The sequence below is a fragment of the Gracilinanus agilis genome, chromosome 4 (assembly GCF_016433145.1).
Source record: "Gracilinanus agilis isolate LMUSP501 chromosome 4, AgileGrace, whole genome shotgun sequence".
Taxonomy (NCBI): Eukaryota; Metazoa; Chordata; class Mammalia; order Didelphimorphia; family Didelphidae; genus Gracilinanus; species Gracilinanus agilis.
In genome coordinates this window covers 378,917,231-378,943,876 of record NC_058133.1, presented here as the reverse complement: position 1 = coordinate 378,943,876, position 26,646 = coordinate 378,917,231, and the positions used below count along the sequence as shown (strand labels likewise).

The window sequence follows — 26,646 nt, the reverse complement described above, 5'->3', positions numbered from 1 at the left end:
AAGAAGGAGGGAAAAGACAAGAAAAATTGGTCTCATTATACAGCACACTATGATGTCGCAGTTAACATACTATATAAATGAGTAAAAAAGGAAGTAGTGGGGGGATGGTTATAAAAAGTGTTTAATGGATTAATTTTAGTGCTCATAAAATCACAGTGCAGGAGATGGAGTCCTTCCACGTATAGGCTGTGGCTCTGAAGTCCAATAAGTCCTCTCTGCACCAGCACACATCAGTACTAACTAGATTCAGTGTCCCAATCTAGGGACCTCATCAGCCACAATTGCAGTGTGTGCCAAATTGTGTGATATTGGTTCTTTTCTAGGGACTAATTGAGACCACCGAACTAATTCTCACTTGTGATTCAAATCAAAGGTTTGAGAATCTGTCACTGGAGATTTTCTCATCACAAGTGCAGAATGAAAAAAGGGTCCCTGCAGCAGCCATACAATCTACCTCATTGCAAATGCTCTCAGAACAGAATCAAATGTTAGTTTATGAAAAGTCTCCTCATACTTATCATTTCATATAAGTACAGGACCTAAAAGTACCCCTCTCCAAACACAGGAGTCCTGCAAAGATCATTATGCCCTCATTCCTCTAGCAGGTTATACACAGCAATGAAAAAAAACAACAAAAAACCCCAAAACAAATTATATCCTATTCATTCTTCTGAGTCATCCTCACCCTTTTACCTCCTTTCTAGCCTGTTTATAGATTATATCAAAAGCTACTCATATTTTCCTTTATTAAATATTTTAAATGGGTTTTTCAGAGGGGAGGATGACATCTTTAAATTTAATTGGCAAACCTAAATTACTGTATAAATTGAATGATTACAATATCTGTCAGTTACTGTGTGTCAGAAAAGAAATATAAATGGGACAAATAACCCATTCCTTTGTGTTATCTTGCATTTAATGATATGATATTTGTTGAGTTAAGGAATATATCCTTTGTCACCTAAAAATAAGATGCTTATTTAAATATATCTAATGTATCAAACATATTGTTGACAGATTTCTATTACAAAAACATTTTAAACATGCTTCTCTCTTGATCAAAAGTCTTCAACTTGTGACCTCTAAAGAGAAAGATGAGGTGGGAAAGATTGCTGGAAGGAGAAAAGACCAGAAATAGTTTCTGATTAACTATTGAATAACTGATTCTAAAATCCTAAAATTCATACAGAGTTTTTTCTTCAAGTATATTAAAGATTCCTTTTGAAAACTTGTTAACACCATGATTTACATTAATACTTTATGGTGGTATAGTGGTGATACACCACAGTCCCATAAGTATAGTAGTGTGCAGAGTAGAAGATAAAGGTTGGGGAGCAAGTAAAGGAACTACTCCCTCTAGCCTAGCTTCTAAAACTATACCTAGGCAATATTAATTGTCCATAGCTCCTCTTTTAGGACTAGATATTCTCTTTAGTCAATATCTTTTATATATGTATATATATATATAAACCTAATATATATATATATATATATATATATCATATATAATAACCTCACCAAGGGGTGGGCTTCCTTTTCAATCTAATTTGGGAAGGAAAGGTAGAAATAGGTAAATGACCTGAAGCACAACTTTGAATACTAGACCAACCTCTACCAAAAAATGATCTGGCTTATTCTTTGTCCAGGATACTCAGATTTCAGAATCACTTGGCCTTTTCTGCTTCTGAGAAGCTATTAAAAATGAATCAATAAAATCCTGAGTCATCAACTGAAAAAAGTCACAACAATTAGAAATAGAAAAACCTCTCTCTTTTTTCACTCTCTTTCTTTTCCCATCTTTCTCCTATACTTCTGACAAATACATAGATAATATACATGCCACATAAAGTCTCTTTTTTGATTGCCTTTAAGCATTGGGTACATATGGAGACCAGTAATGCAATGGTTATCCGAAGATTTATCTTAATCCAGCTTTCAGAGACATGGTTAACTAAAATGTAAAAAGAGCTTTAAGGAATCAAAGTTAAAATTTGAAAAGAATATATGTTCTCCGAAGGAGTGAAAAAATTAAATCCCCATCTCCCTTTTTGGGTAAAATGTGTTTGCTTCATTATATTGCAGCTCTGCTCCACTTCCATGACAACTACACTGTGTGGCTTTTGTTGTTCTCAAACTCTCCTCACTTTGGTCTACAATGAACTAGTTTCTAGTTCTGTAGTACCAGTCTCACATTTGGTGCAGGTCTCCCTTGTTGTTTTTAACCTACATTTTTGGTGGCAGTGGCATGAAGTATGGCAAGTAGTATCAGTGATTCAAATATAACTGGTGATGAAGGTAGCTAGGCTACCATGAAATGGGTTGGTCTTATTCTCTTATTCCTTCCTGTCTCATTTCCCATTTTCTTTTACATCTGATAGCACTGTTTCTCTTGAGGCTTTTTCCCCTATTCCCATTTTGTTAAGAAGTAGGAGTTCAGTTCTTAGTCTTCCTTGGAGAAATTTTCAGAAATTTCTCTTTCACCAAGAACATGAGTTTTCACTTACATTTAGTTACATATAAAATGAAAGTGTGGGACTACATAACATCTAAGATCTTTATTCCTCTCTAAATATATGATCTTTTGATTATTTATAGATATCTTCATGCAAGGGAGAAGCTTGGTATACCTAAAAGCACTGTCCAATTTCCCAAATGTTCTACATTCCTCATATTTAAATCTGAGTGCAGATCACCATTTATTATTAGATTCTGTCTAAAATAAAAATATTGATGGATTCACTAAGTGACATCCACTTGTATTTCATAGTGTTCACTACACTCTTCATTCATTTTCTATTTCTTACATGAATTGTCAGGATAATCTCTTTTGAGGGATAATGGACCATATTATTATAATATTTTTGGCATTTGATTTTATCAACACACTATTTCTATAAAACAGTATCATCTATAGAACTCTTTTACTGACAGAGCATCTTTCTTTTATTAGGTCTCTGAGAATGAAATTGCCCATGACTCTTCTGATGGGCCTATAGCTGTCTCTTTGATGCTCTGATTAATGCTAGTATTAGCAAATTTTAAACCAAGTTAATCTCTCTGGTAACACCTGTCACAGAATATTACATAATCATAATATATGTATTGGGAGATGTCTTTAAAGAACATTTGGATAAGTTTTGTGAAATTATTTTGGAATCAGAAGGCAAAAATGACAAAGCAGAATCATGTAATCTTAATACCAGAATTTTCACGATTTGACCCATCTGACATTCCATCTTCTTCCACTATATACATGTTGTTCTACCTGGCTTTCTTCTCAGGTCTGAAATTCACTGTTTCAGTACTTATGTCTCTTGGAATTGCTAGTCCACCCTAAATGTCTGAGACATCATTTTCCATCTCCTCCTTCATCTACTAACACTTCCCTTCCTCTCCTAATCCACTAAAAAAGCCCTTGTGTTTATTTTGTATGTATTATCCTTGCTCTCTTTTCTGATAGCATGCAAGTTCCTTTAATTATATTAATTTTGTTTTTGTATCTACTCTACGATAATACCTGACACATGCTAGGCATTTAATAAAAACTTATTGTTTAATTGATTATGCCTGCATCAATTGTGAAGAAATATGTGAAGAAATGATCTTCTTTTGATGTCTGTGAATAGCCAACTCTTTCTCTCATATATTCGCCAAGAGTACCACTGATGTATTCATGGACAATTTTCATAAAGATTTTACAGACAAGAATGGGTAGGTATATGGAATAGTAGTTTGCTGTTTAGTTGTTTTTTTTTCAGTTATGTCTGACTCTTCAGGACCCCATTTAGGGTTTTCCTGGCAAAGAATTCAAGTGGTTTGACATTTCTTCCTCATGCTCATTTTATAAATGAAGGGCTGAGGCAAAGTAAAGTTATTTGCCTAGGATCATTCAGGTAGTAATTGTCTGAAGTCAGATTTGAACTCACAGAGATGAGTTTTCCTAACTCTAGGCCAGGCATTCAATCTATTATACCATCTAGCTGTTATCATCTAAAATTGCATTCCCAATGACATATGCTTTTCAAAGTCTAAAGTTCATAAACTTCTTACAAGAAGAGTGGCCATTAACTAGGTGATAGTTTATTTATTTTTACCACTGTTGTACAAATATTCACAATAATATTATTTGAAAATAATTAATTTCTTGATTATCTAATACAGGGGAAACTATATTTCAAAATAGTTGGCTTCCTTTGTAATGCTGTGTATCTTATTTTAAAGATTTAAAACCATTTTTTTTCTATGAAGGGGTCCAAAGACTTGAGACCGATGACACACCTAAAAGAATCTTGATCTGGTATATCAGAAACATTCCAATTATTAATCACTGCTGTAGAAAACTATCAATATTAGAAAGAACAGGAGTTCGACAACATCTATAATGAGGCTAAATAAAATCCTTTGAATTTTTTAATTCAAAAGATCATAGGAAAATAGACTTAGAGGCAAAAAAAAGAGGTTAGAGGACATCTAGTAAAATCCCTTCATTTTGTAGATGAGTAAACTGAGGCACAGACAGATTGAGTGTTGTGCTGATGGTGGCACAGGTAGGAAGTGACTGGTTTAGGATTTGAAATCAGACAAGATGACTTGTCTGTGTCAGTGCTATTTCCTCTAGGATGAAATATAATTCTGATAGGGCTTTTGGCTAATATTCTGCTCCATTAAAGTTCCATTCTTCTGCCTCATGGTACAGAAGTGACTCTTGATCCTCAAAGGTTATAGCTTAAATGAGCATAAACTCTGATTACCAAGTCCTAATAAGCTGCAGAGGCTTCCAGTCTAGGCCAGGCATTGTTTAATGGGCCATATATCTGTGAGTAATAGGTTAGTCTGGGCAAAGTCGAGAAAAGTTGTAGAACTTTAGTAGCTGCACAGTGGTGCATGATTGACTATAAGGAATTAGGAAGACAATTGATCAAATCAGATATAGGTTGTAATATGTGGCGTGGAAGGATTGCCCACTTGGAAGAAGTCAAGGATCTTTGTAGGAGAGAAGTAAGACAGAAATTTGTTTTTGATCATTTCCTTTTTTTATTATAAAAGCAGAATAGGTTTCTGAGTAGCTGGATAGATCAAAGAGTCTTAGTATGCTAAACATTAGAGGAAAGTATAAAAAAGGAGCTTTGTTAACTAACATAAAATTGTATCTAAAAGCTTTAATTAATGATTTCCACTGTGTTTTCAGTAATTAATAAACTATGCTATTATTTTAAACAACAGCAGTAGTTTTAATTTTAAAAAGTTAATTTCTATTTATCTCATATTTTACTCTGTGAGTTTATAGAGGTCAAATTTTATGGGAAAATGGATCTGCTATGAGAGAAAGATTCTTTTTTTTTTCACTAAACTGTAGTGAGGGATTATGACAGGAATTGGGTAATGATCACATTCCAAAAAGAATTTCTCTTAGGGCTAAAAACTGTTCACTAGTATACACAGTTTTCTTATAATCTCAAGATTTCACTGAAGGATAAATTGGCCATTCTCTTAAATGGACTTTTTAATTTTATTTTTAACATGTTGCTACATTTTTGATACTTGTTTTTTGACATCTTACTATCCATGTCCTCACCCTTCCTCCTACTCTTCCCCATACAAAAGAGAGAAGGTAAAATGATAATAGGTTGTACATATGTTATCATATAACACATTTTTCATGTTCATAATGTTGTGAAAGAAAACACCTAATGCTTACACTAGCAAAAAATTCATGGAAGAAATAAAGTTAAGAATAGTATGCATCAGGGGCAGCTGGGTAGCTCAATGGATTGAGAGTCAGGCTTAGAGACGAGGTCCTCGCTTCAAATCTGGCCTCAGACACTTCCCAGCTGTGTTACCCTGGGCAAGTCATTTGACCCCCATTGCCCACCCTTACCAGTCTTCCACCTAGGAGCCAATATACAGAAGTTAAGGGTTTAAAAAAAAGAATAGTATGCTTCAATCTGCATTCATACTCATCAGTTCCTTTTATGGTAGTAAATAGATATTAAAAATAATTAAAATACTCCCCCAAGAATAACTTTTTAAAAAATAAGATTTCAGTGCCAGCACTGATATTTGTAGAACTGAGTCAAATGTAACATCTTTTTAGAATTCTCGCCCCCCCCCAAAAGACATTTCTCATTATGTTATATTCCTAGGAAAGGACAGTATATTATAGTGGAAAGAGAGAAAACTTCATTATTGGGTATAACTGGGATTAAGTCCTTGTTCTGAATAATTCTGCCTATGGGGCTCTTACCATAAGTGGTTAAGTTAGTTCCTCAAGACTATAAATTACAGAGAAGTTATTGATCTTCATTAGAGGAGGAAGTAACCATAGTGAGAGTTGCCCATACCAGTGACTGCATTTTAGTGCCTTTCAGCTTCCTCCATTGGTGCAGGGATATATATGTCTTGGTAGTAACCCTTTCAGGGGTGTGCTGGAGTCAGTTCAAACCGGCTACCAAGAGGCAATCGTTAATTTTCAGTGTGAGAATTTAGACCTTAGAAAATGGAAAATGCTACAAATCAGGGCTTGATTAATTGTTTGGTTGATTGTATAGACTTAAGAAGGGGATAGAAAAAATGTTAATAATGCAGATTAAAGTTAAAAGTATTATATGTAAATTTTTCCCCTGGAGAGCAGATTATTACTAAAAATTTACAAACTTACTCTTACTTTTGTATATGTGTGTATTCCTATAGTGTTATATGTATCTATATGCATATTTATAAACAAGCCATGTCATACAACCAATAAGGAATAATAAAGGAGAATAGAGGTAAAGGATATCATCAGTGAGCTGCTTGACAAAAATAGACTTGGTGCTCAAGTGCTGAGGACCAAAGGATTACAGGGACACTGTCAGAGTGCCTCATGCAGTCTAGGGACAGAGAGGAAAACTTCTAGTAATTTAGGAGGATTTATCGTGGCAAGCTTTTGGGATGACATTGATGATATGTAAAGAGAATGGGGAAGAATGGAATGATTGTACCATTTATCAGTGGAGAGAGCACCCAAAGTGATGAGATCTCAGATCCACTAGAGTTTTACATATTGAGGAGTATAATGATTAACATCACTACTCAATTATGCATGTCTCTAAAAACATGATTTCAAAAAAAGTCAGCAAATTTCTTCTCAGTATTTCTTTGTCCAACCAGTAAAATACAAATGCTCAATGCTGATTGCTTTGATTTCAAAGCAATGGCCAGCATCATCATCCATAGCCCACATGATTAGAGTTTTATTTTCTAACACCTAGATACAAGGCAGTCCTACCTCCCTCTCCACCATACCCCTTGTCTCAAAGCAAAGCAAAGCAGCAGGAGTAGTCAGTGAACAATCACTTGCTAAGGCTTTGCTATGTATCAGGAAAAGGAGGAAGCAAAGAGTTGAAATTTCTTATATAATAATATAAATAACAAAGAAAGCTTTACATTCTGCAGGCTCAGATTCACTTGACCTAAAAGAGCAACTAAGAGTGGTAAGTTAATAGTCCTTAATGAGTAAGGAGTTAACCTAGTCTGATGAAATATAGGTCTATGCACACCATCAGAATACCAAAAAGCTTCTATGTTCTTGCCTTATTATGGAACAGAAGTGAAGGGGAATTATATTTGGCTACAAAGGCATAGCTAAAATTGCAGATAACTGCTTATTTTATACTTTGTTCTCTCCTAATTGGTAGGCAACATACATTTAAAGAATTGCTGCAAGTCAAGATAACTATGAGCACATTGAATTGTATCTACCTGTAAATGCACCCTCAATCTAGCAAAGCTCTGCTGGTTGCCAATATTGCTTTCGATTTCCATCTATTAGATATATGATCAAGCATGTCAAATCTGCCCTGAGTAAGAAAGCCAAAAAAAAAGTCATTTACTGGAAACATTCTCACAGCTATTAATCCAACAACCCAGGTCAGATTTAATGCTCAAAGGCATTTACCTACAAAGTTAAGCAGATGCTTTGAGTTGCAAGCTAATTTTGTTCCTCTGTTATCTTAACAGGACATCTGTTAAAACATCATCCCAGGAAGGTAATATGCTCAAAATTAAACAACCCGCAGGTTGCCTTGAGATTTTTATATGCAACCCTGACATTTAAACCATTAACTAACCCAGTATGGAAACTACAACCAAGCAATCTTAACTGTTGCTCATTACAACACGTTGTTAACAGTATGTTGTTGTGGATTTTTACATAATTGTTCTTTTAGCAATTAAATTGAAGAAATATTAAAGTTATTTTACATTTTTTCACTTGTTTAATAAAATCCCTCCTCCCAATTTGAGACTCACAACACCTCTTCCACTTGATATTCTCTTCTGTTTAGTGTTTTGTGATACTATTCTCTTGTGACTTTCCTTCTATTATTGAATGTCTCTTTCTCAGCCTTTCTTGCTGGATCTTCATCTAAATCACAACAGCTAACCATGGCTGACCCAGTGGGCTTAGTCCTGGGTTCTCTTCTCTTCTTCCTCTATACTGGTATGCTTAATGACTTTACCAGCTTCCACAAATTCAAATATCATCTTTATGTAATTCCCAAATCTACTCACCCAAGTCTTGCCTCTGTGCTGTTCTACAATCTTATGTCACCAATTGCTTATTGGACATCTTACACTTACATCCCTTATATATATTAAACTCAGCATATTCAAGATTCAATTTATTATCTTTACTTCCAAAACCTTCCTTCTTCTTAACTTTCTTTTCACTATCAAGAACACCCACATTTTCTGAATTGCCCAACGTTGCAAATCCAATGTCATGCTCAGCTCTTCATTTTTTCCTCACCTCCCACTCCCATATCCAACCTGTTGCCAGGCCTATTGATTATACCTTTACACCATCTCTCAAATATACCTTCTTCTCACCTCTGATACTGCCACAACTTTAGTGCAGTAGCTTATCACCTCGTGCTTAAACTATAACAAGAGCTTTTTATTGGATCTCCAAGCTTCAATTCCACCCCCTTCACACACACACACACACACACACACACACACACACACACACACACACACACATTCCAAGCCATCTTCCATTCAGCTGCCAAAGATATTTGACTAACTTGCAGATCTGACTTTGACACACTCAATAAACTCCAATAACTACTATCACTGCCAAGGTCAAATGTAAAATAACTTTTTTTGCAATAAAAGTCCTTCATAACCTTACCTCTCTCTCCTCTCACCTTATCAGTCTTCTTGAACCACATTATGCAATCCAATGACAATGGCCTCACAAGGCATTCCATCTTTTAGTTCTTGGCATTTTCACTGGCAACTTCCCTTGACTAAAGTGGCCACTCTCTTACCTCTGCTTCTTGCCTTCATTGGCTTCATCCAAGTCCCAGCTAAAATTCCAATATATACAATAAAGCCTTTCAGCATCCCCCAAAATACTATTGCTTCTCTTTATTGATTTATATATGTATGAATATTTTATATATATATGTGTGTGTGTATACCTATGAATATGTATGTATATCTATGCATTTAGGCATATATAAATTCTGCATATACATATATAGAATAATTTACATAATTACTCACATGATGTATCCCCTATTAGACTATAAGTTCCAGAATTTAAAGTGGGACTTGGAACATAGTAGACATTTAATAAATGTTAACTGATTAAACAAAGATATTACTTCATAATTAATATTGGATACACAAAAATGATTATTCATTATCATAACAGGAACTGATGAAGTCTGTAGATTTAAGTATACCATTCCTCACTTTATTTCCTCCACTAATTTTCCTCTAGGATAAGCTATATGTGTTTTATTTCATAACATGATAAATGTGGAATTATGTATTGTATGATAGCATACATACAACAAATATCAAATTGCCTACCATATTGGGGAAGAAGGATGGTGTGAATTTTGGGGGAAAGAACATGGATTGCCTAATGTAATAATTTAATTATTAATATAATTATTAAAATTATCCATTTAATCTGAGAAATATAAAAAATAAGTATGCATTATCACTCCCCACAAAAAAATCAATACTGGATTCATGTCCAAATAGTAGTTACCTTTCATGAAGTAATTTTCATTTTTTAATTTACAAAGCATTTAAATAACAGCCAGGTGATGTAGGTATGTAAGACTTTTTTCTTTGTTCTTATATGTGAAATTTTATTGATATTAAGAACTCATGTGTGAAAACTCCTATTAACACAGATCAGGAGCTCCTTTGCAGGTTATTTATTGAAAAGTTTGCCTGGGAATGATAAGGGAATAAAAGACTTGTCCATAGTCACATATATCAGAGATAGAATTTGAACATTCTTCAAAGTTTTCCTGACTTGAAGACCTGGCATCCATCCATTATATTGTGCTTCTTCTCCTGTAAATATTATCCCCATTTTATAGATGAGTTAACTGAAGATCAGAAAGATATGGTAATTCTAAGGTCAGTGTTCTTTATAATATCCTCTACTGACCATTTTATTTTGTCACTAAGAGAATTCAATAACTTGAGGAAAATGTCAGAATATCATCCATTTTCCAGAACAGTGAAGTTAGGTTTTACTAATAAATTATTATTCTTGAAACATTCACTTACATTAGTAGTAGAATTCCACACCAACTTGGCTGGTGCTTCAAATGTTAATGTTTTTTAAGCCATCTATGGATTGTCTTATGCCGTGGTGTCCAAAATTAAATAATAATATACTCCCATCAGTTAATAATTACATTTTATGTATAAATTACATAGTCGTATTGATGAATTAATAATCATGTATAGCACAAAACTGACACATAAATACGAATTAAAAAGAATGAGATCAAGATGAAATTATGTTTGATCCAAAACCCAATAGAAAACCACTTAAGTGTATTGAGTACGGATGGAAAGTGGTCAGATACACATTTTAGGAAAATCACTGTATTTATGTGGAGAATTAATAGAAATGGGGTGAAACTTGCAGCAGGCACACTTATTAGGAGCCTCAAGCTAGGCAAGAGGTGCTGAAGACCTGAAAAAGGCATTAGATGAATTGGTACAAGGATAATTAATGTGAAGAAACATAAATGTAGTCTGTGAAAATTGTAGGATGTAAGTACTTTGAAAGAAGACTGTTTCATCCTTCATATTTCTATACCTACTGCTTAAAAGAATGTCTGCTACATAGTAGGCACCTCATTGTTTTTAGGTCCATTGGTTGTGGACTTAGTAGTGAGTAATGACAAGATATGCTGACTGAATGGAATGGATGAGGAGGAGTATGAGTGGAGGATGCTATTGTGGTTGTTGAAACTGAATGATGTGGTATGTGGGTACCATTGGCATCCATATAAATAACAACATTAGAAGAGAGATAGGATTTGGAGAAAACAAACAGGAAAGTGATCTGAGATCCAATATATACCTAGTCATTCTGCATCATTCACTCTGATCAAACAAAAAGAAAACTGGGAGTGGGAATGAGTGGGATGAGAAATTCTGATTTACCAATCACTGTTCCCAGACACAGAATTATGAAATAGGCAACTTATGGAGCCACAAGATGAAATGCTATAACAAGCACCTGTGTTAACTCAGGGTGTCAAGGTCAAGGTTAAATCATAACTTCTCTGAGGGGTCCAAGTGGGGCTGGAAGGGGAAAATTGGGAGCAAACACAGAGAAAGGAAAGGGTGGTGATAAAACGTGATTCTGATTGGAGACAAGCCCATAGAATGGTTATCAGAGAGATAGTAAAACAACACATCTTGCCCTCCATTTGGCTGATCACATACTCCTTTGAGTTATTTGTATTTTTGGAGATCACTGGTGTGGTGAGCAGAGCTGGTTCAACAGGGACATTCAAAGTGAAAACTTCAAAATATTTATTGTTATACTTCTTTCCATATTCATTATACAGAAAATTCTCAAACACATATTCTTGTTTCAAATGAAAAACAACCTCACAATACAATCCCTATCTACTCTAACTCTATCAACAAAAGCAAGTCATACAAAAACCAGTAGCTTGGGAGTGATGGGAGAGAAAACCTTTTTTTTTTTAAATTGTATATCCTATGTGTCATTATTATATATATTTTCTGCGTTCTCATTTCATGCTTTTATGTATCTATGTACTTTCCATTCACCATTGATTGTTTGATCACTTTTAGCATTATATTTCTTTAAGAAATATCAGGCAGACCCAGCAACTACAGAATTAAATGTTATAATCTTACCTTTGTCAACCCCTTAGAGTAGGAAAAGGGAAAAACACATAAAACTTTGCCCTTTAGAGTTATCCTTTTGATTGTTTGTTAAAAGAAAATGATTAAATTTTCATGGACTCTGCTAAAACCAGCTTTAGGTTGTAAAATGAAAGAGAACAGATTTTATTAACTGCTTCATTGCCAAAGGGCCATTACTAACCAGGATGTCCTATAAGACGCTTTATACTTTTGCAGCTAAACTATTTCACATCTTTAAGATTTAAAGGTTGCTCTTAGCAGCAAGTCCCTACCTTGACTTTCTCTGTTTGAGCATATGGGCATTGAAATCACTGCAGTTCTGACACCAATTGGAGTGGAGAGAATGTAAGTATTCATATAAAATTTAGATGCAATCATTTTCCCTTTTCTTAAACTAAACTGGCCCTCCCTGGGCTTACTAGATCACCTCAGTGAGCCAGTAGAGGTACATATCTGCTCTACATTTTTTTCAGGTGATTATTCAAAAAAGGAAAATATCATTAAAACTCATTCTACTGTGGAATTCCTTTGAACAAAATGGATTATGGGGGACAGCAGAGATGTATAAATTAGGTCAGAATTCATCTTTGGTTGGCTGTGTGGGCTTTTCCTGTGTGGAAGCAAAATGTGAGCTTTAAGAAGCAATCCTGTCTGTTCTTTTCGAGCCGCCTGAACAATTTCCTTTCATTGGTCATGGTACCTTGCTGAAAGGCTTGCCTGACAGCCAGGGGTGTAGGGGCTAATGGTGAGGCAAAGGATCAGAGAAATGCCATAAAGAAAGACGACTCTGCAGCAGGGCGTGCTGTGCCCGTATATGATCCCAATCATAAAACCATATGTCCATAGGAGCTTTAGTTGTTCCCAACATCATCATCCCCCCCACTCCTAGGCATTTTCCCTTTTTTCTTTGTTGGCATTGAAGTAAAACAAATCCTACTGATTTTAGATGCATATGGAGCCAGGTTTTAGGGGAAAAAAAATTCAGTGATTGCTGTAGAAAGAACCAGCTTGGTCTCTATCATGCATCCTTACCTCCCCTGACCACTGGCAAAGACCCCAATCAGCTCTGCAGTGATGCTGAGTGGTAATCCGTTAGTTCCTCCAGTCCTTTAAGCAGGTGATAATCTCACGGTACTAAAAATGTCAAAGTCTTTACAGGGTTTTTTGGCTATAATAAGAAGCAGTTGTAAACCCATCTCATGGCCTGTGTCCTTTATAGCTAATTTCAAGAAGTTTAAGATGCTTAGGGATGATTTACCTGCTAATCTAAATCAGTTGGTAACTTTAACTTATTTAGTATTAATAACAAAATGGACTAAATAGCAAAAAGCACGAAAGAAGGACTTTTTTATTTCCAGGTTGAGTCACCTCACTCTATTAAGAAGCAAAAAAAATAATTCTTTACTTCTCAAATTCTTTCTACCACCATCATAAGAATGTCCATCTTCATGCATGCACACATAAACAAATATGTTTAAGGCATTGATTAATAACAGGTAATTTTATCAATCAATTCTATGAATACATTGTGCTAACATGCCCCTTGAAGTTCAGAACTTCCTAGAAATCCATAGTGGAAAATATAGGCTAATATTCTGCTTTCCCCAAAGTTATTAAGTATTTCCTATTTTGAGTCTACCTGGATCAATACATTTCAAGGCCTTTCATGTTTTGCTTGAGAGGAATAAATATATCCATGAGCATCATCACAGGTCTGTTAACATATTTTTCTTTTATTTCTTAGAGCAAACATGGAAAGAGTGAAGATCTGTGTATATGTGTACATATATAATAGGGTAGCCAATAAGAATTATGATTTTATTATTACCCTCACATTCCCATTTTCCCACCCTCCATGATTTTAAGTACATTTGAGGTTTTTTTTTATTAAGGTCATAATAAAATGTAAATAAATGAGAGGGAGCATTGTATGATACAGAGAGAGCTAGCCTTGGAGTATGGACAACCTTGATTCAAATTCTGTCTTTGACACCTGCTAGCTATGTGAATCCAATCAATGCATTTAACTCTTCAATGAACCAGCTAACTTTCTGAAATTACAATTTATAGACAAAATGCCAATCTTAGTTTGGAGATGGAATTTCCTAATTCCTAATAAATCACAGTTGAGGACCATCTGGTTATTATTTCAGGACCAACTGAACTCTTTTGGAAAAGGCTAATGACTTAATTGGTAATAGTATGATACATTCTTCCACAATAGAAGTTCCTAGTGACTTTTTACTAAGTCACAGTTGTGCTGTTTTGCTAGAAGCATACCCATGAGGAAATAATAGATCCATAGATTTATTGCTGGAAGGAGAATGAGATATTATATAGTCTTATTTTATCATTTTACAGATGTCAAGTGACTTACACAAGATCACACAGATGATAGAATTATTAGAATTTGAAACCATACTCTTTTAATCCAAATCAAATTTTCTTTCCATTGAACTATGCCACAAAGGTTAAGTATCAAAATATACATGTTATGCAGGCACTTGAAGTATGAAGAAGATGCAATCTATGTCACTGAAGGAAGTACACAAATCAATGAAATCATGTCTATTTAGAGGTATTCAACATTTGCCATACACCAGCTTTGGACTGGAACAAATTTGTATAAGAATGATGTTTGGAATATTTTCCCTTGCAGTCTAGAAGATGTTTTATACTACCTTCCAATAGTCTATTCATCACTATCTGCCTTAGCTTTAGAATATGGCAAATAATGCCATTTTAAAATCATTTAAATGATTATACAAAGCAGAGATTCTAAGTTTTTGATAACAAACTAAGAAAAATATTAAAGATACTGCTAATTTGGTAGACATTAACTTTTTTCTTATTAAATAGAGTTTTTTACTATTTTGTAATGTGCCTTCCACTTATTTTCTCTCTATCTTGAAAGAGCTTGATAGGTGGCACAGTAGATAGAGTGTGACGCCTGGAGTCAAGAAGACTTAGATTCAAATCCAGCCTCAGATACCTACTAGTTGTATGACCCCGAGCAATTCAGGGTGTGTATATATTTACACACACACATATGTATATGTTTATGTATATGTATGTGTTTGTATATATCTATATATATATCAAAGTAGTAAATGGAGAAATCTGGCTTCAACACAGGCAATGTCTAGCTACTTGATATAAGGCAATACAGAGGTCTTACTATCTTTAGTTATACTAAATATTCATGTTACAAGTTATTTTTCTGTTGGCTAGAGTAGGTGGCAGGTTTTTAGTTCTAATACTATTTTCCTCCTCTATTTCTTTTTCCTTTTTAAATCAATTCCTTGTCTTAGTAAAGTCCAAACTAAATACTCAGATATGGCAAATGCCTCTAATGAACTCAAATGGAACTATTCTCAAGAATTTTGTAACTCTCTCCAACCATGGAGATCATAGTCCACCAATGACTACCCAACCTGTATAACACTTGGCTACCATAATTTCACACAATTCAGCCTCACCCAGTGTTCTGAGGCTTTCCTCTATTATTTCTTCACCAGGTACCAGTAGAGAATTTTAGTTAGCTGATTATTATTTTTCTCCACTGAATCCAAGAGGAGAAAATTAATAACTTTATTCATTGTTTTATTTTTCCTCTTCTACTTACAAAGTTATTTATTTATGTAGTTGTTCAAAAGACTATCCTAACAAATTAGTTCATTAGCATCATTGAGCATAAAAAAACATCTATGTTTGAAAAATCTTTTTTGTTCATGGTAAGGTTGAAAAAGTACACATTAGGTCTTGTATATATATAATAAAATTATATGTAAATGAATTGATTATGGATTATAAACTGATTTAGATGCTCTTCTTGCTGTGCTTGCGAAGTATCTTCAGTTTGTATTTGTGAAGTGAAACTCATAAGTGAACTTACCTTCAGGTCTAGGCACAAGGATGCTAAAGAGACTCTAGTTATAGAAAAATAAACTATTTATTAAAAATATAAGGATAAGAAGGATTTCTAACTTTAAGAGATTCTAACTCCACCCAAATAAAACTCCCCTTTCTGCAAGGAACTGTTCTCCTGTGTCCACAAGCTACACTGATCCTCTCTTATCTGACATCCAAATTTTTACCATTCTAAATAAACTAACACTATTATTCTTATAATTCTTAACTTTGCCTCCAAGTTATACAAATAGCAAACACTATCTGGCTGAGTCTCAGCAAGAACCAATCTAGAACTCTGAGCCTTAAAAGACTTAGTCCACACCAAAGACTTGGGTTTTCTTTGGTCTTCTCAGAGTTAAAACAATCTATAAAACAGTGATAGTCAATAGTGTTTCCCAAATTGGAAAAAGAAAACACTTAGCTCCTTCAGGTCTTTCCCTCCTTTTCTTCTACCTCAGATAGAGAGAAAGCAAGAGGCAAAGATATTAACTCCTCCAAGCCCTCAGAGAGAGTCTCTTTGAGTGATTCCGCCAACTGCCAGAGACCAACTGCTACTTTCAAAGAGAATAAGTGTCACAGAAAAAAAAAGTTAGACTTGAAATTGACACTCTTTCTCAGCTCTTTTGAAACTCCAATTCTTTCTCAAGGCAGCTTCTCTATGTCTTATCTCTAAACTAATAAACAATACTTATTTTCTAATATCATCCTTATACGTGATACAAATTCAAATTGGAAAGCTGCCACCTAGATTTCAATTCTCTGGGCCTCAGTTTACCCATTTTTAAAGTGAAAAAGATGGACTAGAATGTATAGGTGAGAAACTCATCACTTCATACTTGCAGAACTCATGAGGTAGGTCCAAACCCAGTTAAAATGTATTTGAGAAATATTTGTCAAAACAAAATACAGAAGATATTAATTTGTGGTTTTCTAAGTTAATTTGTGCCCCATAGGGATCTATCTTTTTTCTTACTTTGACACCACTGGATCTCTAAAGTTCCTTCTAGTTCTAACATATTGTAAATCTGTGCCTCCTTATGTTAACATTACATTTTGTCTGAGACAAATAATTTAAAAAAAGTAAAGCCAATGGGTTTTCAAAATATTCTCCAGAATGTTAGTCTTTATTAGAGCAAAAATTTTAAGTCCCACAAGTCTGAATTTCAGGGTAGGTTGTTCATCCTAAAAACTTTGACACATTTTATAACTAAAAAGCATCTTAGAAAACATTTGTTCTCATAACCATTTTTTTTCGGATAATGACACTGAGGCCTAGACAAAATATCTTTTGCAAGATAAAATAACTATTTGGTAAAAGGAAGTCAGGACTAAAATGTGAAGAATACAAACTCCAATTTAAGAATTATGCTTCCAATATTCTTTTAATAAGAAGAGCAAAAAGCCTAGCCCAACAGCATTCAATTTGACTAATCTGGCAAAAATATGTATATAAAATATTATATCCATAATATTATATTTACATCATTTATGTTCATAGTAATATGCAACAGAAATTCTAATACTGGAGATGAACATAAAATCTTATATTTCATTTTCAATTAATATGGGGGTGAATTGCCAGATATAGATATTCTTAAAACTACAAAAAAGAAAAAAACAGAATTCTGAAACTTATAGGGAACAAGCTTATACCCATAAGCAAAACCAAGATTTCTCATATCATATGTACAAAATGGGAAAGTTAGCTTCATCATTCACGAGTTGTAGACAATAAAAATGTCTTTCAGAGAGTACTTTCAAACTAGATTTGGTTTTTTAATTTTATTTGTGTTCTTATTTCTATAGTAAACAGTCTAATTTAGGTGACAATTCATTTAGCTATGACATCTTATAATATAATTGTTCCATTATGGTATTAAAAAAACCAGGAAAGCAAAAGGAAAGATAAATAATTTCAACCAAGACTCTTTCTTTCAGACGTGAGTTGCCAAAAAAAAGACACCATTCTTTTGCCAAAGTCCTTAATTATTCAAACCATTTGTATAAATCTTTATTGAACAAGGATGGCAAAAATTAATATCAACACCATTTTACTTACTAAGTATTATCTGTGATATACTTATAAACGTTTAATTAAAGAACTTTCAAAGTTGTTCAAAATATGTGATACATTGGAAGTAGCCACTGGGCTACACTCATCTATCTGAAAATGGGTGGGGGGGGCTCATAAAGAAAGTTTAGTTTCAGGAATTGGCTGCTAACTCACTGCTAACGATTGAAATAAGTTAGATAGTAAATTACCTTGGAGAGATCTCCAGCCTCCAAGTAGAAGCAGATAACAAAAACATTCCATGTAACCCAGAGGACTAGCCAGACAGCATACTGTTGGGAAGAAAGGTAGAAAAATATTTTATTGAGATAACCAATACTTGATTCATTTTAAAATATTAACAATGTAAGATTTAAGTAGAGCTGAATACGAAACCTTCAGAAAGTCAACATATTATTAACCAGAGAGGAAAATAAAAACAATATACTGTATCACTTCTGTTGTTTAAAAATAAAAAAAAATGTTCAAATAATCACATGGGAAATTACACAATATCTAAGAAGTTAATATGATAGGGTTCAGATATAAAGTGTCTTTAAACATGGGAATTTTTAGAGTCTCCATTGAAATAGTATTAAGAGAAGTATGTACCAAAATTTCAGTTCTTAAAATTTTGTTTTTTTTTTACAAAGAGGTGATAATTTCCAGTATAACAATATTTTACTATTAATTTATTATAACCACATATCACCATGTTATCATGCATCTTTAGCATAAATGCCTTGCTTTCCTTCACTGTAATGGAAGAATAAATCCATAATTTTTACTAAGAAATTAAATAAAGTAAGTAAAAATACATTGTAAGAACATTTGAAAGGAAATGTTTAAAGAATATAAAATGTCATCTGTATTTTGTCAGTGGTAGTTATTCTCTCTTGGAATTAAAGGAAACATCTAAAAAACAATGCCGATCTTCATTGAAAAATCAGCTATTCCAACTCGACACTATTCTATATTCTCAAATTCCATGCCCTCTTGCCTAATCAAAGTACAAGGCTATTATTCCTGCACCACTCCTCCTATTTATAACTTTGCAAAATATGTACTTTAAAAATTCCTGTCTTCAGCATCAACTATGCAGTGACTTCAGCAAGTCAATCGTTCTATTCCTCTCTAATTGATTCATTATTTCACTACTCACACTCTTTATTATAACTTTTTAATTTTTTCCAGATTGCATGTAAATACAATTTTTATGATTTGTTTTCTGATATTTTGTGGTCTGTATGTCAATTTGCATTCAGACTGTCTATTCCTACTTTGGGGCTGAGCCACAGACTCTTGCAAACCTATTCCCTTTGAACTTCCCCCTCTATATTCCCTTCAACAAAATACCTTGCATCAATTTTAGGTAGAAAAGAGGCCATTTGACATGAGTTCCTTGTTTTTTACATTTTCTTCAACATAAAACAACTTGACATTATCACACTGTCATCTTTGCTCCAGATTCTTGCAAAAGCATAGTCCTTTTTTACCTATTTCCATTCTTTCAAATGTGCTGTTGACCCCATCTGTCTTCAACAACTTGCAACCTCAGCCATCTACTCTCTATTCTCACACCTTTCTTCTCTCTCTCTTGCTACTTGCTCCTTCCTTTTCTCAACTAAACTCCTTGAAAAAGCTACTATGCCCAGTCTTCTCTTCTCTTCTCATTCATTCCTCAACCTTTTGCATTATGACTTCCAACCTCAAATGAAAGTGTTCTATCCAAAGTTACAGATGATCCTTTGTTGCCAAATCTGGTCTCTCTAATTGCTCTATCTTATTTTTCTATTTTATTTCTTTAATTTTGATTTTTTCCAGATTATATGTGAAAACATTTTAATAATCATTTTCTGACATTTTGCATTCATGTTCATTCCCTCTTTCCCATCCTCCAAACTCACCAAGATGGCAGGAAATATGATATAGGTTGTACATGTGTTATTAAATACATATTTCTATTTGTCAAAATGTGAAAGAAGGTATATCTCACTTACGCTAGAGAAATATCCACGATGAAATTAAAATAAAATGAAGAATGCTATGCTTCAATCGGCATTCAGACTTTGTCAATTCCATCTATGGTAGTGGATAAACTTTTTTTTTTTGGTCTTTATTTTTTTGTTTGTTTTTTGTTTTGTTTTGTTATGAGCCCCTTGGAATTGTCCTGGATCCTTTCACTGCTTTTAAGGCATTTATAGTTGAACTTTATTGTTGTTGTTGTGTACAACATTCTCCTGGTTTCTACTAATTTTATTTTGTATCACTTCATATAAGTAATTTTTCATCCTTCTTGTTCTTATCATCTTCTTTCATAGTATGGACCACATTCTATCCTTCTCTCCTCTACTCTTTCCCCCCACTCTAGCCCTTCCCTCTCTGTGAGCTTGCCATCTACTATGGACATATGGGAGAAATTACCAATTGACTACAAAATTATTTACAAGTCTATATATTCTGTCCCATGTTCTATTGAGTTTTACTCCTACATCATCAGATTTTTAAAATTAGATGTCCTGGACACATAGTAACTTGAAAATGTCTAAAACTAAACTCATTTTCCCTTAAACTCTCTCCTTTTCCAGTTTTAAGCTCAGTTACCACCATTTCCCCACCATCTTGGGTTTATATGAGCATTGTTATGGACACCTAGCTCTCTCTTACTCCATCTAATAAATTAATGGAAAAAAATTGATGTTTTCACTATCAATATATCTCTCACACAAAATCATTCCTTTCTACTGCCCATACAACTAATGTCTTACTTCATGCCTTCATTATTCATTTAGATCAGTGATTCCCAAAGTGGTCGCTACCACCCCCTGGTGGGTGCTGCAGTGATCCAGGAGAGCGGTGATGGCCACATATTTATTTTTTTTTGTATTACATTTTATTCTGAGTTCAATAAATAGTTTCATAATTTCCAGGGGGCGCTAAGTAATATTTTTTCTGGAAAGGGGGTAGTAGGCCAAAAAATAAATTTGGGAACCACTGATTTAGATTATTGCAACAGTCTCTTCATTTGTCTCCTTGCCTCAAAATGTCCCAATCTAGATCATCCTAAACACTGCTATCAAAATAATTTTCCTTAACTGCAGTTATGATCATGGTGCTTTTCTACTTAGCTAACTTAACAATACCTTAATGGGTGAAGAAAATGTTGAATCAACTTATGAATCTAATTTTTCTCGTGATGATCAAATCCAGTGACTTCTTTTTCCCTCTACGATCCATCCATCCATTCATTTTATTATTAAGTACCTAATTTAGGTATTATGCTAAATGTTTGGGATACAAAAATAGTTAAAAAACTAACCATTCACTCAAGGACTTTGTAATCTATAGGCAATACAGTTTAGTTTTTTAAAACTTTTCCAACATATTCCCATTTTTTACATTAGACCCCCTCTTACAAATTGTGATCTTGCCAAACTTGCCTTCTCTCTTTTGTCACTAATCAATATCCCATCTCCCATCTCTATAAATCTGCATCCCCTATCCCCCAATACTTGGACTGCAATCATTTCTAATTTTTGCCTCATAACATCCTTCTTCTTTAAGAAACATCTCAGGTATCATAGTCCACATGGAACATTTTCTGATCACCTTCTAATTATCTCCCTCCAAAACTATTATACATTTAATTATTTTATATTTATACCATACATATTTAAATAAATTTTTCATTTTCATTACAATAATAACTCCTTGTCAGTTGGGATTATTGAATTCTATATTTACATCACTAATGTCTAGCAGTCCTTTTCCCAATTGACAAATACTTGTTGATTAAATAAAACACAGCATTTCTACTGAAATAATAGGGAATGTTATGTAAAAATTTAGTCATGAAATGATACCTTGACAGATATCATGCTAATTTAATAGTAGTAATTTATATCTAAATTGGCCCCTTGAGATTTTGCATATATGAGGCACACACACAATTACATGGAAAATAATTTATTTAGTACTCATACATTATTGCTGCTTTTGATGAACCAATTTATGAGAGGACACTGAATATTATGTCATATAATCTAATCATCTGAATGAAGAGCAGAATATTTATCTGTGAAATAATGTTTTATCTTATCTTCCTTAAGTACCTCTAATTCAATCACTGAACCAATAAATAAATAAATAAGTGAAATAACTACTCTTTCAGAGTTAAGCTTTTGTTATCCTTCATCTATTAGGACTTTCCCACTTAAAAATAATATTTGTTCATTGTCTCTATACTTTGATGTGTATATACTACTACAAAATTACTTCTTGAATTAAGGGAATATTTGACGTGTGTCCAAGATGCTTAGGAGAGTGTAAGCACATATTACACAGTTAGTAAATGCTTGCTGATTGATGATAAAGGAGTTAAGCCTATATTATGTTCTATTTGATAATAGCCTCAAAGGAGGAATTATCTACTTGTCTTAGCAAGCTTGTCTTATACCCAAGCATAAAACTAACCTCATAAAAATAAAGAATACATTGCTACAACATATTCAGAAGGCATGGTTACATCTAATTTTCTATCCAATATAGCCCCTCTATACCATCTTTCTTCATATTTTGTTTTTGAACTTTTTTGAATTCTGCTTTGCTCTTGTTTTTCTAAGGTTTATTATCTAGCATTTATCTAAATTAAATCTCATCCAGTTGACTCAAGGCCAATTGTGTAAATGCTGAGAATCTGTTGTACTCCTCTATAATTTGGTCTATGGACAAATTTTGTTAATGTGCCCTACAGTTAATTTTTCTTTGCAATCATTATCATCATTATTTACAGTCTGAGTTTCCCCTCATCACACTGACTCCTTTTCAATGCCCACTGCTATTTAATGGTACCCCACTGATAATTATTCAGGTTGGAGATTAATAGAAGTGATAGTTTTCTTACAAGGATATTGCTATTGGTCTTTCCCAGTGAGATGATATATTACTCATCCTGCCAAAAGATTTCTGATCTCTGATTCTTATTATTCTATTTATTTATTTTTTAAGGCTAATTTTTGCCCAAGTTTTTATTATGGAGAATCTCCATTCCATTTCATGATACCTTCGGTAGTATTTAAAGACCAGAATAAATAATAGAATTCTTTATCATATTGATTGTTGCCAAGTGGACCATTCAGAATCAAATGAGTCATTGTTGTCCAATCCATTTTTGCTCTTAAAGCACTGAAAATAATCAGATGATGAAAATACAAGTAAGTCTGATTGGCTTACATGTCTTTTTTTGATTCTCAAATCACATATGTTCTCTAAAGATTTATATCTGTATGTATATGTACATATATGTTCATATTGAGATCAGAACAGTTATAATTAATTTTATTTCAAAATTCTAAAGAAAAAAGGCATTTTACGTTGATAAACACACAATAAATTTTTACAAAGTAATTACAACAATAAAACCACAAAATTTCTTTCCTTACTTAAACTCAATTCACTTTTCTAGCTCTCTCTTCTGCATTCTATGGACAAAGCAAAAAACGACTTTATTTGCCATTAATATTGCCATTATAGACTATTTTCTGCCTTCTATCTCCACACTGACTATCATCCATATTTGAAATTCATGTTAAAGCATGAAGATGGAACTATTGTAAATTAGTTGTGTGTCCATAAGTAAAATCATTTAACTTTTTGAGCTTTGATTTCATCACTTCTAAAAAAGATGCTGTTTTAGTTCTCTTCTTTCTTAAAAAAGTCTACAATTTCACATAATGTAAACTCTTCTTGGAACCTGAAGAGTGAATGAGATGACATTCTGTTACAATCCTTCATGCTTTGATTTTTGATACATTTCTTGATTTCTATTAACAACCTATTTTCATGCCTCTCAATTCCATAGTTGGTTGACAATTAGTCAAGTAATTAGTGTATGAGAGACAGAGAAAGAGAGAAAGACAGAGACAGAGGCACAAAGACAGACAAGAGACAAAGAGAGAGACAGAGAGAAAGGGAAATGCATTTGAAAAAATTTAAACTTAAAAAGGTTAAGATTGATAAAAAAAAATCATTGACAGACAATAGCTCTGGTGGCATGGAGGCATAAAGCAGAATTAAATGCTCTATCTCATCAATCACAAAAACTAGAACTGAATTTTCTCACAGTTCCATTTTGTAAAATGTAATAAATAGGTAAGCCATTGAGGATATAGCAGGGTGAGATACTTAATACCTGTTAACAGGATTTTTTTACAGAGTTGATATAAAAATGTTAAGTGGTTTATTGAACAGAAATATAGGAATAAATACTGCTGTTTAAGACAAAAGAACCTTCCTTCTAGGTTCTATAGTATTTTCAGCATATTTCTGCTTCTCCAATTCACAGATCTACGAAATCAATTTCAGCAAAATAGACTTGTCATTCACTTTCAGAACTGAGGTGGAGAATCCTGCATTCATTGTGATGGAGATTAAAATAGGCAATTGATCTGGCTTCTGAATTGATTGTTCTCTTTCCTTTTTTGGTTATGGTGTAAGGGAGAGTGAGATGAAAGGTTTCTGGGAAAACAACAAATATATATAGTATGCTCACATCAAGTGAAAATACATTTTAAAATTCCATTTTCCTATTATTTTTCTATAACAATAAGTTTGCTAAAAAAGAAAGTCATCAATGTGGAAAGATTTAGTAATATGTTTTCTGAAATATTTCATCTGCTGCCTTCCTTTTCTGCCTCCTTATTAACTTGAATTTCATCAAATTTGACATATATGAAAGTGATGTTCTAAGGATCTCTAACGCATTTTTCATGGCTTTCCTGTTCTTATAAGATTCACAATAAAAATGTAATTTGGGATTTTTGCTTAAGATTACCAAACATAGACAGTTTTGAAAAATTGCTATTATTAAAATTCATTGTTGTAAGTGGGAGTGGCACTGTTTGGGTTAGATATGTGTGTGTGCATATGTATGAAAGTTGATGTTCTAATAACAAAATAAAGAAACTCAGCTAAGCAGTCAGTATTTATCAAACATATATTGAGAGGAAGTAATATCTGAAGAACCACTTATAATAATCCCTTTCCCTTCCAAAAGAAATTAATTGCTTCATTCTGGTGAGGAGATGGTGTTGGATTTTTGAAGGCTATTTTAGCAGATTATATATTCTGCCATTCTGCCTAAAAATGACTATTCTTCATATTTTGTAGAAATGCCTGAATGGGTTTACAATTTACCTCTTTCCCAAATAGGTAGCACAGAAATGCTCATGATTTTTGTGGGCTTATTTTACATCTTGCAATTGTGCTAAAGTTGTCATTTGTTTTGATTAGTTTTTGACTGATTCTCTAGAATATTCTAGGTATAGCACCCTATCATCTGCAAAGAGTGATAGTTTATTTCCTCATTGCCTAATTTCTTCATTTCATTCTTATCTTATTGCTGTAGCTAGAATTTCTAGTACAAAATTGAATAGTAGTGGTGATTCTTGGCATCCTTGTTTCACTCCTGATCTTATCGGGAAGATTTCTAGTTTATCCTGTTATACATATTTGTTGATAATTTTATTTAGATGTCATTTATCATTTGGAGGAATGTTCCATTTATCCCAATATTCTCTAGCGTTTTTAAAAGGAAATTGTATTGTATTTTGTATTTTGTCTAAAGCTTTGTCTATAATTATAGTATTTTTTCTAAAGCTTTTTCTGTAATTATTGAAATAATGTGGTTTCTGTTGGTTGGTTAATTATGTTGATAGTTTTCCTAATATTGATCCATCCCTGAATTCCTGGTATAAAGCCTACCTAGGCAAAGTATATCATCCTCATGATATATAGCACTCATTAGAGATATCGGTCCATAGTTTTATTTCTGTTTCTATTTTTCCTGGGTTAGGGATCAGCATTCTATTTGTGTCATAAAAAAGGTAGAGTTCCTTTCTTGACTATTTTTCTGAGTAGTTTATGTAGTATTCGAATTTACTTTAAATGTTTGGTAGAATTCACTTATTTGTTCCTCTAGTCTTGGGTCTTTTTTCTTAGGGAATTTATTGATAAATTGTTCAATTTCTTTTTCTGGACTGGGATTAAGTATTCTATTTCTTCTTTTGTTAATCCAGGCAATTTATGTTTCCTTAAATATTAATATATTTCATTTAAATTATCAGATTAATGGGTATATAATTAGGCAAAATAACTCCTAATAATTACTCTAAGTTCCTCTTCATTGGTTGAACTCTCTGCCCTTATAACTTTTTTTTTACATTTATTAATATTCATTTTTAACATGGTTACATGATTCATGCTCCTCCTTTCCCCTTCAACCCCCCCCCCGCACCCCCCCTACCCATGCGCATTTCCACTAGTTTTGTCATGTGTCCTTGATCAAGACCAATTTCCAAATTGTTGGTAGTTGCATTGGTGTGGTAGTTTCGAGTCCACATCCCCAATCATGTCCACCCCAACCCATGCGTTCAAGCAGTTGTTTTTCTTATATGTTTCCTCTCCTGCAGTCCTTCCTC

The 26,646-nt window shown here is 33.4% G+C and overlaps 1 protein-coding gene across 1 annotated transcript in view; it reads right to left on the bottom strand.

Moving 5' to 3' along the window:
• NKAIN2 (sodium/potassium transporting ATPase interacting 2) overlaps window positions 1-26,646 on the bottom strand; it is a 739,035-nt gene that overhangs the window by 600,426 nt on the left and 111,963 nt on the right. The window contains exon 3 of the mRNA XM_044675422.1: window positions 18,382-18,462. Coding sequence (XP_044531357.1) covers window positions 18,382-18,462 — 81 coding nt within the window. The remainder of the gene's footprint in view (window positions 1-18,381; window positions 18,463-26,646) is intronic.